Source organism: Callorhinchus milii, unplaced genomic scaffold (genome assembly GCF_018977255.1).
Source record: "Callorhinchus milii isolate IMCB2004 unplaced genomic scaffold, IMCB_Cmil_1.0 Scaffold4, whole genome shotgun sequence".
NCBI lineage: Eukaryota > Metazoa > Chordata > Chondrichthyes > Chimaeriformes > Callorhinchidae > Callorhinchus > Callorhinchus milii.
Window position 1 is genome coordinate 14,290,220 of NW_024704745.1, and position 15,617 is coordinate 14,305,836.

A 15,617-nucleotide genomic window follows, 5' to 3' on the forward strand; every position below is an offset into this window, starting at 1 on the left:
GGGTTCCTACTTACTGCTAGGTAAACAGAGGCTTGAGGAGTAAGGAAACTTGCCCAACAATTTGCCCTACCGGGAATCAAACCCAGGTCTCTCGCTTGCGAGGTGAGTTCTCTCGATGCGAGAGATGAGTAGCTTTGACACAGTTAGATACCGAGAGAGAACAACTGAATTAATATCCAGCTGTGATGCAGGAAACTATTTTTATATAAAGTGCTTCTGACAGAATGTTCTCCTGTTGTTTATCTTGCAATTCCGTTTCACGTGGCCAGTCTAAATATAACGCAAGTTTTTTTTTCTATTTCCTCACATTGCGCTCGTAAAACATACTTGCTTAACACACTTCAGAATAAATACTTTGATGCTATTCTGGTTTATTCAGTGCTGGATTTCTACACAATCTTGGTATAGTATACTCGCAAAGGAATGAGCTTATATAAATGCAGGTTGTTTTCTGTTGTAGTAAACAGACCGTGTTGGAAAACATGTTTTTTTTTGGACTATAAAAACATGGTGTAAAGTAGAAATTGCATCATGATGTAAAGTAGAAATGTGAGCTGATGTATTGGCCTCAAACACTTTTCCTGATAACCATTCCAGTCGCTAATTATCCTCTGGGGAAAGAAAAACTTCCCGGTATCTATCCTGAAATTCCCTAGCAGCTCTAAACTCATGTCCTCTTCTGCTATCTCAGTACATCAGATATTATTGTTCCGGGTTTACTTTCTCAATCCCATTTAAGATCATATAAACCTTTATAAGGTCCCCTTTGAGACATGACCTTTCAAGACTGAGAGGTATCTTTTGAAAACAGAGACATCATGTCTTTTAAATGAGTTAACTGGATCTTCAGTTCTGATTCTAATTTCCGCAATGAAAAATTGTCTTCGGTCAACATATGATTTCTGCCTGATTTATGGTTTAAGACTGAAATGATAAAACAAAAGTTAAATGAAAATCTCAAAAGCAGGAATTCTGAACTAAAATCAAACAGTGCTGCAAACATACACCATTCAGTCAGTTTATGAAGAGAAAGATTGGCTAACATTTCTGCCAGAAACATTAACCTGCTGTTTGTCTCTCTTTCAGATGTTGATTGGTCTGCTATCAGGAGGTATCATTCATCGGTCTATTATGGTCTTCCGTCAGGAATTATGCTGTCACTACAGAACTGGCCTGTACCAAGTTTTCTCACTCTGTCTCTAGCTGTCTGCCTCTCTTCAACTCTCTTTATTTCTGTCTGACTCTCTATCACTTTCTCTCTCTCTTTGACTTTTTCTCTCTCTGACTTTCTTTCTCCCTCTCTGACTGAATCTACCTCTCCCTGTCTATTCGTCTCTGGCTGAATCCTTTTTGTAACCGAAAAAAATGTTTCTGAGGAGCTTGTGGTTAAAGTGGATGAAACATGTTGAGGATTATCATCAGCCGCTAGTTCCAGTTTGTTTAAGGAAAAAGAAGAATGTGGCGTCTTCAATTTCAATCATGTGATTTACATTAGTGACACATAATCGGTGGTGTGGGAAAAAGCATCTCCCCACCAGCGTAGGCTAATAAACTACAGCTGTGCAAATGAAACTGCCTCTGCAACAGAAAGATAGTTGCTTCGAAACTTTATTTTCATATGCATCTTATTTGTTATACCTTCAAGCATGAAACGAGTGCATTTTACAACCCCTTTTCCCTCCCAACAATCTAGTTAGGGATTAGCCTTATTACGAAATAGATATTCAGACCGCAAGTCTTGCTTCTATCAGTTTTTTCCTACAATATATTTCTCATGTACAACTAGTTTAGGTATGTCTTCAGTAGATAGCCAAAGACACCAGTACATAGACTTTGATGAAAATCCTCATCATGTGAAAGCTTTCCCCAAGCCTCGATTCCTTTACCATAACCTCCATAGAAATATGGCTGTGCTCTTTATAGATCCATGTTCAATTAAACCAATTTTATGTGTAATACTTTGGAAGGTCTGTAGCAACAACAACAAGAAATTACATTTGTATAGCGGCTTTCATGTCGGGAGGACTTCCCAAGGCGCTTGACAGTCAAGAATTTGTGCCCAAGTTGGGAGTTGGGATTAGGAGGGTGGAGGGCAGGGATGGGAAGGTGAACAAAGGTACAGTCGAAGAGGAGGATCTTGTGACGGGCCTTTAAGAAGGTAAGGGAAGGAGCAAAGTGAAGAGACTGTGGGATGGAGTTTCAATGAATGAAGAAAGCTGAAGATAAACTCTATATTTTCAAAATTATCCCATATTCAATTAACCAAATGTCACTGTTGTGAGTGTGAACATTTCTCTCAATCTCTCGCCTGTGCACATATGAATACCTGAGCATTCTTGGTCCAAGTATTCTGCCTGCTCTATAGATGTGGAGCAGGGGAGTTTACTACTGTCTCACTACAGAGAAATCCTGTTCTAACATGATCGACTTGATCCAATGTCTCACCAAATCTGTGATAAAGACCAACAAAAAAAATGCTAATTTCAAGCATGTCTGGTCCCCACTGACATTATCTCACAAAGGAAGTGACATCAGTGAAGCATCCCTTTGCCTTTGTGGTCTATACATCTCCATCGTCTCTACACCATTGGGGAATTCTGTCACCTTTACCTGATATAGGCCATCGTCTGAACAACATTAGCTGGTGCCAAGCTTGTTGAACTTGTTGTCCAGGGAACCTCCCACATCAGCCGATGCATTATTTCCCTTCCCTAACTGATTGTGGAATATTTCCAGGAAAACACTCAAGGTCATTTTGACTGAACAGAAGCTACAAACGTGCATATTGACAGCACTGCTAAGTGAAGGTTATAATAATATTTGCATTTGATATGACTCTTTATCACATTAAAATGTTTCAAAGTCCTTCACATATTGTTTTGAAATTTGGTGACCAGAACATAGACAAACATAATATAGCTAATCTGCTATACCCAGAAAAGTACTACAAAAAGCAATGAGATGAATAACTAAATGAAAGGTGTTATGGGGGGTATTTGGACAAGGGTGGAATATTAGTCAACACATTGGAGAAATTCCTGTTCTTTTTCAAAATGTCAAAGAATCGTTAACATCCACATGAACAGGCAGACATGATCTCAGTTTCACACCTGATCTGAAGGATTGGTGTGCCAGCCAGTTTAAGTCATTGCATTTTGCAATATATCCTGTGAAGTGCTTTGAGACGTCTTCCCGATGTGAAAGGCACTATATTAAATGTAAATTGTATTGTGCTGAGCAGAAGCTGCAAGTGAGCTTGTACTCATTTTAGGTTCTGTTGTATTATAGTTTGAGTCAGTTTATCAGAAGGCTGATCTTGTTAAACAGGAGCCAAGCTTGTTGAACTTGTTGTCCAGGATACCTCCCACATCAGTCAATGCTTTAGATGTGAGATTAAGATTCAGGACAGTGATTATTCCAATCCCAGAAACTACACATTTCGACGAGATAAAACCGAGTGAGCGAGCCACTATACTTGTATCAAACAGGACTTTGGCGGTTAGCAGCTACATGTAACTTCAGTCATGTGTATAAAGAGATAAAATCACAATTGATGTTGAGCTGCATCTCCTTCTCCCTGAGACATCAGCCGTCGAGGGACTGGAGCGTGACTGTGAAAGACTTGCTGGATGTGGATCAAACGTTACAAAATGTCATAATTCCAAGCCTCAGGCAGGAAACAAACACAATATCACAGTGAGAGCAGAGCACACCCTGAAACAGCAAACTCCACAGCAACCCTAGCTCAAAGGCATGAATAGAGGGGTGATCAAGTGGGTTATATTCACCTGCAGGGGTGGGGGGGATCCTGGCTTTCAGAGGCAAATTTATAAATTGTACATTAAACAAAACTCTTTGTAAGAAGTTGCTGCTCCAAAGCATTAGATGCCACGAGCAAACATACACACAGTAGAATTTGTAAGGGACAATGTGCGAGGCAAGGCAGCATGGGGGGAATAAAGCGAAATCAAGATAGTGGTAAACAGATGCTCTTTCTTTCCAGATCAGATGTTGACTATATGAACGTTGATGGCTAAATTAGCCAGGCTCAAGCACGCCAATAAAATCAGTGAGAGTCTCCGGGACAAGTCCGAACTTCAATAAGAATTCCAACAATTAACTGAATCAATACCCACGTTGAAAGAAGCAAACATTGAGATCTTTCCATATGGATTTCTGCACAGGGATTGAGTGTCGCTCTCCCAATTATGGAGAAATCAAGAAGTAAATGTAAAAAATGCAAAACTAAAGACGTAAAAAGCATATCAATATTCCATGAGGTAAAATAGGAAAAGAATTAGCTATAAAGGAGAAGCATTGGACAGCACCTAAGCTGGGACTGGATCAAAAGAATAAAACAGAGCCTCAACTTCCATTGTCAAAAGAAACTAATGAATACACAGATTTCTTCAGCAACACTTTGCAAGCGAGAGACCTGAGTTCAATTCCAGGCAGAGGGCGAAACCTTGGGCAAGTTTCCTTTCTCCACATGCCTAATAATAATCTCTCCAAAACCCAAAACAATAATAAATTGGTCATTTTCAATCTACGACTGTTTGTGGGACATTGCTGTGCGCAATTGGCTGCCTCGTTCGCCCACAAACATACAGTCAATTCACTTTACAGTGTGTTCTGTGAAGCGCTTTGGGACGTCCTCCCGACGTGAAAAGCGCTATATCAAATGCAAGGATTATTATTATTATTATTATAATCTCAGAGGCTCAGGGTGAAACGTAACCTGATTTTCCAAGAATTTTAAGTGCATAGTTCGCTGTATAACCATATGGGAGATGTCCATTCCATTCTCAAAAGAATCTTGAAGTGGCATTTGTCACTTAAATAGAATGCACTGACTTGCATTTCACAAACATGGATGTTTTAAGAGATGCAAGGCATCATTAACTGGATGAATCCAGGAATATTATATATATCCAGATATATGTTTGGTATTTGAGGTGGTAATTGAGACCAGAGAATTCAGATAATTGTCTCAGTAAATTATCTACATACTGTATATTCTGTAATATTATGAGCTTTTTTTGAAAATCGCACCCTCAGTGAAGAAATCCCAATTGATCCCAAAACAACAGGTGTAGCAGAAAGCTTTGGGACTGCGGATTTCAAGCCCTGAGACATCTCAACATCAACAGGGTTTATTTGGTTTGCTGAAGTGAGAATGGAGTTGGACTCTGAGCCCTTGGGCAGTTTGATCTGTCTCTGGCGAACAATCCCTCGCTACCATGTTTTAAATGGTACCATAGTTTAGACATGTTTTTAGATGGGTTGAGCTTCTTGAATGTCTCAGCATCTCAGTGTTTGGTTGCTGATCTGATCAATCAGGGTGAAATGAAGCTCACCTTCTGAAAAGCACCTTTGTCACAACTTCGCAACTCCGAGAACCATGCAAGGCTCAAAGCTCCCATGTGAATGCTGGTGTCACTTTGGTAGACTCATTCCGTTTCTCTTATCACATCCTATTTGCGCTCCCTCAAACAATAGGCCAAATCCTGTTTCTTAGGGAGATTATTGTAATACTGCCTTACCAGTGAATAAATCAATTTAAGCTTTTCTGTTTGTTCAAGAGATTCAACAGTCAGAAGTCCAGAGGAATCCCAAATGGCCTTTCTGTTAACTTCTGCAATAAATTAACTGGTAGAATATTTTACACCTGCAAAATCAGAACATATGTTACATCCATAACGTCTACAGAAATAGAGGAACTGGCTACATCTTAACTGCAAATCAGAAAAACATTCAATTGATTCAGGTAATACGAATGCAAGATATGAGCACTTTATAGCCATCATCTGAATCTTGAGATTGCATGACTGAAGATTAGCTTTACTTTATCTCCGCAGTAATTCATTCCCTCTTCTTGGTACAGAGCAAGATTTCTTTGACAATCTTGCACGATGCAGTCTCTATAATGTGGCATCTAAAGCGAATGTTTCTTTTGTGGTTTGGAGATCCCCATTTCGATCAGGCTCTTTCATAGGAAATTACAGGAGAGCTCACTGCCTTCTGTGCACTATAACCCCACATAATACCAGCTTGCCTTAGAGATAAGTGTAAGGCAGATAATAAAGCTATTCATTAAATATCTCAGCAATTTAAGCTTTTGAAGCAAATTATGTTGTAGGTTCAAATGGCTGATGTTGCTCTCAATGGGTTAAATAGGATTGCTTTAATATAAAGAGAAAGCTCTATAGACTCTGTCCCTTTCAGTTCAGCTACTTCCCACGCAGCAGAAGAGTGAACTGCAATACCTAATCTTCACGTTAAACAAGTCTATTCCTAAACTTGGAGTATCTTTATGGACATCAGAATATAGCTACCTTCTCAGGGTTCCCTCTATTAATGCTTTAAAATACCATTTGAAAAAGACTCAGTGGAATATTTCAGTGAAAAAAGGGTCAAATAAAAGATATTATGAAAAAAGTTATGAAATAATCACATGAACAGTTGAATCTGCTGATGTCAACTGCACTGTAATGCGTGCAACAACGCATATGAACACGCATGCAATATATGACTCCCTCCCTCCCACCCACCCACTAAAAATAGTTCAAATAAGTAGTCGGTAAGAAGATAAGATTAAGATAAATGAACAGTCAGTGTCTTTGGAGCTGAGAGTTGTGGAGACACACGGACAGAATGGAATGAGCAGAGTGTCAGCTCCATCCCAATAGGTGATGACAAATAACCCAAGTCTGTCATATCTTTAATATATATTTGGTGCAAGGTATTTTTGACACCCTGAACCTCGTGTTAATGAGATAATGTTTAGTAACAAACAAAATCCAGCCGATGGAGGATATTTCGATGTTCATCAGTTCCTAAAAGTAAACCGTTAGAAACACCAAGATTTTATTATAGAAGGGATTAGAAAGACATGAAACGAATGGAATAAGAGTTGCTGGGCACACATGAAAAATTATAGCATTTCAACTCAACATTTGTGGTTAACCCAATGCTTTATGCTATGTTACTATAATTTTTAATTTATGTCGACTAGTTACCAATTTACTCACAACCTCACAATTTACTAACGAGTGGAATAGTTTCTTCCTAATTTACCTTATCAAATAGCCTAACAATTTTGAACCACTCAATCATGTCAATCGTCCCTGTTCTTGTTACATCATGTTACATGTAACAATATTTAAATGATAATTTGGTCACTCAATCTCTACGACTGTTCGTGGAACACTGCTGTGCGAAAGTGGCTGCTGCATTTTGCCCACAGTATATTCTGTGTAGGGTTTTGAGACGCCTCGAAGACGTGATAAGGCGCTATATCAAATGCAAGGTTTATTATTATTATTATTATTATTTCCTCAACGTGCTTCATAGGATTAACTGTTAAAGCTGGACCAAGCTTGCCAAACTGTGCTCATAATAGCAAGCTCTACAGCTGTGGTTAGTTAAACTCCAGCATTACCCCAATGTAGACTCTGGCGTCTCCAAGCCTTGGCTTTTGACAACCTCTCCTAATACTTTTGGAATTAGATAAGCAGGGTATGTCCCTCCAGAGTGTGTGCACAGCATACCAGACACAGGGAAGGTTCCTCGTGGAAGTGGTATGCAGACGTGAAACTCTTAAATCTGGTTTGGATACTAGTAATGGGTTTTCACACGTGTCAGACACTCGGCTGACCTAAATATATGTAAATATAGAAGAATAATGGCCCTATCAATGATCTCTGGGGGCAATCACTGTTTATATCTCTCTGGTCTGCTATAGATCATCCTGTAGTAATTTCTGTTGTATTTTGCTGCTTTAGAAGCAGCTCTACTATTCTCGACTGGCAGAAACACCACAGAGCAGAAACAAACTATTTTCTTTAAAAATACATTATTAGAGGATTTGAAGGAGTGGAAGAAACAGTAAAACAAAAAAAAAATGCAGATGCTGAAAATCTGAAATGAAAACAGAAAGTACAGTACTGGAAATCCCCCAAAGGTTAAGTAACATCTGAACCAGAACGATAGGTTAATTGTATCAATAGTGAAACATTGTGGAGAACAAGTCAAGAATCCTCTAATAATATATTACCTAAAATTTGAGAAGTATTTACAATGTGATTGCATTGAGAGGCAGGGAAGGCCACCAACAGATTGTGGATTGTTGTGAATGGAAGTTTATTGTGAAAAGGAGAGGAGGGATAGTGAAATGCGGGGTTGGAAGTAAGAGTGAAATGAGGCATAATAAATGAAAGAGAAATTAAAGGAGAGAGCGAGTGAAATGAGAGTAGAGAGGAGTGAGAATGAAATGAGAGGTGTGAGAGTAATACTAATAATCCTTGCATCTGGTACAGCACCTTATCACGTCACCGGGGCATCTCAAAGCGCTTCATGTGATCTACTGTAAATTGAATTGGCTGATGGCAGCCAGTTTGCATACAGCAAACTGTTGGTGAAAATAGAGTGAGGTGGAGTGTAAAACAAAAGAATATAAGATTCAAACAGAAAATGCTGGTAACTTTCCCCCCAAAGTCTAATAGCATCTGAACCAGAAAGATAGGTTAATTCCACTGCCATATCCTCACATCAAGCTCAGTATGTCCATCACCCCAGTCCTCGCCAGGCTCCACTGGGTCCCTGTCTCACAGCCGATTCATTTCAAGCTCTTCACTATCATCTATAATTCCCTCACACTCAGCACCTTCCTCTCTCTGCTCGCCTCTCTATCTTGGGCTTGCTGTGTATCCCCTGCCCTATCTACACCACCACTGGTGGCCAAGCTATACAATTCTACGGCCCTAATCTCTGGAACTTCAACCCTGTGTCTCCCCTTAAAATTTTCTCTTCAACCATGCCTTTGCTCACCTGCTTCCCTCATCCCTTCCCTCTTGTGCTACACCAATGTAAGACGCTCAGAGATGACATACAATGTGAAGCTGTTACTGTTGAGTAAAGCAGTAAGTCGTAGGGAGATTCCTGACAGAGGGAGATGTTCAGCTAGTGAACCTCCCTATTCACCCTTTGGAGCCCAACATTCTGGGTACTTTTAGGAACTCACCAGTTACAAATGAACTTGAGACTATCGTGAATAAGGCCCATTGGCTTCAGTATCTAGGAGCTAAACGTGAACAACAGATCCTGTAACAGGCTGGAAAAGCAACATGTGAATCAATGGTTGATACGGACAATGTGTTTATTTATCTTCTGTGATTGTATGCGGAGGACCCCAGGCAGAAACTAGAATTTTAGAGACAGCTTCATGTTAGAGTTACTGACCAAGTCAAGAATCTATTCGTCCCCTACATGTGTGGTCTCAGTTTTCTATCGGTTATTTTTACCGTGGAAGTGATACCGATGATGTCACGTGGTCTTTGGTTACATCTACATTCATAGCAGTCTTATCCTTGTTATTTTCGCTGGGAATGTTCTGAAGTTTTGCTGTGAATGCTTTCACAGCCCCCAATCAGCAACTTTAAACACGCTTGAAAAACACACTCATTGGGGTCAATTTTGCAATATTTCTTAATTAAGATGGTTAGCAGAGACATCAAATGTCTCTGCTAACCAGCTGCACATCACATTGACTCAAGGGAACTTCATTTTCATTTTGAAAATGGATTGATTTGGAGTGCGTTCCCAAATCTGAGCAAGAATGGCCTGGATTTCTCGTTTTTTCTAAAAACTAGAGAATTCACTCCAATTTACCTAGGACATTTTGTATAAGAAAAACAGACAGGCTGAGTGCCATTTAGCATCATAGGCTTCCCACTGTGGTAAACAACACCAATGCACAACTGTGAATAACGTTTTGAGGGATTTAACTAAGTCCAAAATACAATTTGTCATGTTCTGCATAACCGATTTTAATGGGATGACGATGAGCCTTATTATACAGTAACTGGCACTTGCATGGGGCAGGGTCTCGGAGCACTCAAAAGCAGGAACTTTGGATGTTTTTTCTAACCTCCATAGCCCAAGGGCACTGGTCGACTGTAACACAAACAGCCTCCGCCCAGCACCCTCCCCCCCCACCCCGGCTCATACCACTGGGATGAGCTAACTCCACAAACCAGGGTTTGTATCCATAGTGAAGGACCCACCTGAGTCTTTCTTTTCAGTTGTATATTTTTAAAAATTGACATGTGTGAGAAGCACAGCTGCAGGCTGTTTGCATCGAGATGACTTAGTAACAAACTGTGACTAGAACTTAAATATCGAGGGGCAAAACAGAGAAAAAGAGTCACACAGGAACATTTACAAGTGTAAGGTAATATCTGGATTAAAATGACATCGCTAGAAATAACCTGACCACTGGCTCCAGACTAGAAAAGAAACTAGAACTTGGCTCAACTCACTGCAGTGACTGACATCAATACTGTCACTGAAATCACTCAAGTTAGCCACTTAATTCACTGCAGTCAGTCACTGAAATCACTTAACGCTTGATAAATATGTTGAATTTTATTGTGGGAATCCTGTTACAAATCAAATCATCTTTAGGCTAATTTACTGTTTACATTTGTTTACCAGTTTACAATATTTAGAACAATCACCATTTACATCTTTAGTCTTCTTACAGAAAGATTGCTAGAATCTTTCACATTCTCCTGTGCATTTGTTGTGTTTTGCATTGCTAAAGATAAACTATATTATATACAATATATAAACACATCAGCACCAGTGGCAATGAGAACAAAGCACAGTCACTGACATCTCACTGACATGGATTCTCTATTGTGGACAAGGTGGATGATACAGGGCTCCACAGAGCAGGTGTGTGAGTATAGATAATCTGAAAAGAAAACGTGGAACAAATCAGCAAAGATGAAAGCTGAACACGCTGGGTGCTAGCACAGTTGTCTTCTCCTTTAAAACTTGTTTCCAGGTGCTTTTTGAGTAATGTTTTATTTTTCAGGATTCTTCTAACCTTTCAGTGATGCGCGGTGATGACCATCCGGTCTTTGACTTTGACCAATATGTGCTCGGCAGCTTTCATTTCTCTTTTGTTCTCAGTCTTACTATTTTACTATTTGTATCACAGACAGGAGATACTTGGAAATCAGACGATTATCACTAATACATTTTAATATTGCTTAAGAGAAATTGAATAGATTTAGCAATCTGCCTTGGAATTTTTTTCACAAATCAGAAATGTACATTTCTGCCAATAACTGCTGATTAATTACCGAACAATGTTTAATTCTGGGTTAATTGTAGTTTGGCTTTAGTAACTGGAAACACGTAGAAGAGAGACAGAACTGTGTGATTCACAAGAAGACAGAATTAAACACTGGATAAATAAACAGGACTGTCTGAAGCTTTTTCTATTACATGGGGTTTCAAAGGGCTAATGACATCAGTAACAGTGCCTTTTGGTAAAAGCCACAGTATCTCTTCTGAGAAACTCAGACTCACTGGACTGAAAGCACCTCACTTATTGACAGATGCTCCAACCTTCATCAAAGAATCCCATTCAAAAAGGATAATCCTCTTGAATAATTATTCTCATTGCACCTAGTAACGGGGATGGTCCCAAAATTCACAGCGTTTCTCAAGAACCCATTAACTTTTGGAATACCTTACTTAAAATCATTTACGATAAATGGGATTGATTTAGCAATCAGAATAAGGGCTTGAAATCCACCTGTCCTGGTGACTAGATTTAGTGGTGTAAAACTGTGATTTTAATCATGCTCCTGTTTATTGCAAGTGTACTCTTACATTTAAACATTCAGTTTGTAAGGGTACAAAATCAAAGTGTAAAGAATATTAGTTAAAGGCTAACGTGTGAAGAAGATGAAGGCTGCTGCTTTGTGCCCTGGTGCCATACTTTGAGCAGCTTCAGAATCCACTCCTCACCGTGAAAACGTGTGGTGGCGGAGGCTGATGAGGTCGCCATCCCGACGTTCCAAGCTATCCCTGTCATCCCACTGAGGGCTTGCAAGCGAAGGTCATTGAGGGTCACAGGGTCATTGCATGGACGCCCAGCAGAGACCTACTAACTGAATATACATGTAAACCAATCTTGTTCTTTTTTCGCCCTTCCCTCCCCCTCCTCGGGCGAGTCCCATGCACAGACCACTTCCACTGCGACAGCGCTTAAGCAGTGGACAACATAGTGGACGTGAAGATCTGCTGTAGAATCTGTGGGATCTGCTTGGTGTCCATGGCAACAAATGACCGCCCAGCCGGTAGAGTCCTCTGGAGCCTGCAGTTCAAAGCAAATTAACATTGCAAATTACATGGTCCATCCGTCCGGGTAAAAGCCAAAGAGCTTTGAAAGCTTTTTTTTAAAAAAAGGAAGTTTTTGTTGCTGAATAAGTTAACAATACACACCATTCTTCCACACATTATGACATGACCAGTAGCATGGGAAAGGGCCGGTGGGAGGAAGCACTGAAAGTGGTATGAATGCTGGGTTCTTTTTTGAGAAGCGCAACTAGTTTTCTTCTATGGGGGCTGGCATTCAGAAATCACTCTTCACGGCTCAGCTCAACAAAGGCAAGCTGCAACTTTGCATGAATGAAGTTAGACACTGTTTAAAGCACAGCGTTCGCTTCACACTGCATGTAGCGATTCTGGAAACAAAACTTGAAAGAATGTGAGGGTATTGGGCCATCTGCAAATCTCTGAACTCAGCCTGATCCTTCAAACAGTTGAGAGCTATTAATTTAGACATTTAAAAATTGATAATGCTTGCTGTATTTTCATAATAATAATCCTTGCTTTTGATATAGCGCCTTATCGTGTCGTCGAGACATCTCAAAGCGCATCACAGGATGCACTGTAAAGTCGATTGACTGTGTATTTATATAATTATAAATATTATAAATATTTGTTATATATTTATTATATGGTTTATTATACCATTCTGTATGGGTCTTTCATGCTCTTTAGTCAGCATATAGTAACATATAGTTCTATCTATGTATCAAAGTGGAGTAAGTTACCTTTTGAAAGCGATGTTCTAAATAGTAAGATTAGATAGTATATTTATTAGAAAGTAATAATAATAATCCTTGCATTTGATATAGCGCTTTTCATGTCTTCTAGACGTTTCAAAGCGCTTCACAGAATATGCTGTAAAGTGAATTGACTGTATATTTGCGGGCAAAACGCGGCAGCCAATTGCGCACAGCAGTGTCCCACAAACAGTCGTGGACTGAACTGACCAATTTTATTACGGTCTCTTTTTTCGTGAGGGATTATTATTAGGCTTGTGGAGTAAGGAAGCTTGCCCAAGGTTTCGCCCTGCCGGGAACTGAACCCAGGTCTCTCGCTTGCGAGGCAAGTGCTCTAACCACTGAGCTACAGGACTCCTACTCCTAATAGCAAAATAGTAAAATTTGTATTGCTTTTTAACTTGTTCCTTGTACAATTAACCTAAGGAATGGGTTAATAAGGAATAGTAAATAAGAAGCACTGCAGATTTTACCCCGTAGTAAGTTTCAGACAAGAATAGACTCCCAATTCAACTTCCCAAAAGATTCCTTTCACAAAACTTTATTGCTTGTTATTATTGAAAAAGTAAGGCTTTAATTTAAAGGCACACAAGACCACTGGGAAAGCTGTGACTGAGTCTTGTAAGTAATGCTGGGTTACGGGGTGAGGTGGATTGATAGGACGAGTGCTTTCAGCACCAGGGGAATTCCATGCTATCTTTCAGATTGTCAAATGTGAGGTGCGTCGGTGACTGGAAGGAGCTAAGTTGCTTCACAGCGCGGCTCAATCAACTACAGTAACCCAATGATGTAATGAATGAGTGAATTCTGACCCTGCATAAAGCAAGCAGATCTTGGCACTCAGTATGACAATGGTGATGGGGCACAGCTGATGTGTGTGCACAAAGACACAAGAATAGAGAACCATAGTGATTACAACCAATGATTCCTGCTAGATAAAACAACACAAATTTACATTTATACACCGCCTTTCATGTTGGTAAGGTGTCCTAAGGCGCTGGACAGTCGTGGCCTGGGTAGTGTGTGGATAGACATCGGGAGCAGTTTTGCTATTATTCAATGCTCCATCTACAGTTGCTGCTTTCTCTCACTAACTTGAGGTACCAGAGGGATATTGGTGTCAGAAAACAATACTCCAGAATGAGTCACATCCAATAGAACTGGCGGGGGAGAATTTGGCTCTCGTTATTTATAATAACGCCACCCAGTAAATATAGAATAGCAAAACAGAAAAATCTATTTAACAGATTTCAATAAAGATATAACTTGCGAGTCTAATTGTGCATGACGTGAACATCTGGTGTATATAGTTGAATGATAAAATAATAAAAAATACAATAGATAATAGAGATAATAATAATGATAATAATCCTTGCATTTGATATATCATCTTATCATGTCTTCGCGACGTCTCAAAGCGCTTCACAGAATATACTGTAAAGTGTAGCGACTGTGTATTTCTTGGGCGAAACGCGGCAGCGCACAGCAGTGTCCCACCCACGATCATGGATTGAGTGACCAATTTTTTTTAAGGGATTCTTACCACAGGAAAGCAATCCACCAATCAACTTACAACTGGATTCCTAAGTGTGGAGTAAGGAAACTTGCCTAAGGTTTCGCCCTGCCGGGAATCGAACCCGGGTCCTCTCGCTTGTGAGGCGGGTGCTTTAACCAATATGCTACAGGAGTCCACAATTGATAGCAGAGTGACATTTTAGAGCACGTACCTTTCTGCCTGATCACCCAGGGATCCGATGAAGATAGCAAAGGCATGGACCTGCGGGCTACAAGTTAACACTTGGGCAAACCTTGCAGGACTGATACCGTATCGTTCCAGGTTGGCATCGCTCAGTACAATCACAAAATACTCGTCTGCCTCTTCTCGAGCAATCTCACGAATGGCATGTTCCGTCCCTTCAAGGGTGTGGTCACCGCTCATACAAAACTGGGCGTGGGCGTGCATCGTCTGGAAGAAACGCACACTGAGGAGTCTCGAAGATTGAAACAAAGAAATGGAAAATCAACTAGAAATTGCTGGAAATTCACAGCAAATCCATCGTCACCTGAAATGTCCATATCAGTCTGGTTGTAATTCAGTTTGATGCAGACTGTTCGCCAGGACAGACCTTATTTTTCTGCTGTTTATTTCCTTATTTAGGGAAGGATGAAGGTTGTACTATTATGTGTCTGTGTTTGAACTGCCCCTGCCATCCCCCAGGCTTCACCCCACCCAATAGTTTGCGATCTCTTGAACCCCTGCAGACCCAGCTGCTCCCTTCGCTGAGCACCTTCGCTCAGTCTGTTTCATGTCTCCTTCCCTACCTGGCCCACCATCAGCAGGAGGGCTTTTGGCCTTCTGCCCCCACCCTCTGGAACTCCATTAAAGGGAAAAGCAAACAACAAAAGGTTTACCTTAATAATCTGTAGACGCTGCTTGTTGTCCTTTGGAATCTTGTCACTCCTGACCAGCTCGATGTTGAATCCATCTCCAGAGTGGCCAACAATGTCGTACTGAAGAGAAAAACAAGATCCTGTATTAGTGCTGGCTGTCCCTGTCATATGGTCATATCACAAGTTCAATTTAGATGAGAATCATTCCTATTGCCTCGCAAGTGAGAGACCTGGATTTGATTCCCGGCAGGGCGAAACCATGGGCAAGTTTTCTTACTCCGCATACCTGATAATAAATCC

General features: G+C 40.3%; 1 protein-coding gene across 1 annotated transcript in view; it reads right to left on the reverse strand.

Moving 5' to 3' along the window:
- Positions 1–10,405: 10,405 nt before the first annotated feature.
- The window catches only part of vwa8 (von Willebrand factor A domain containing 8), a 135,041-nt gene continuing 129,829 nt past the window's right edge, over positions 10,406–15,617 (reverse strand). Inside the window, exons 44-46 of the mRNA XM_042334046.1 lie at positions 15,339–15,437; positions 14,654–14,892; positions 10,406–12,172 (exon numbers count right to left, since the gene is read on the reverse strand). Coding sequence (XP_042189980.1) covers positions 12,064–12,172; positions 14,654–14,892; positions 15,339–15,437 — 447 coding nt within the window. The 3' untranslated portion in view covers positions 10,406–12,063. The remainder of the gene's footprint in view (positions 12,173–14,653; positions 14,893–15,338; positions 15,438–15,617) is intronic.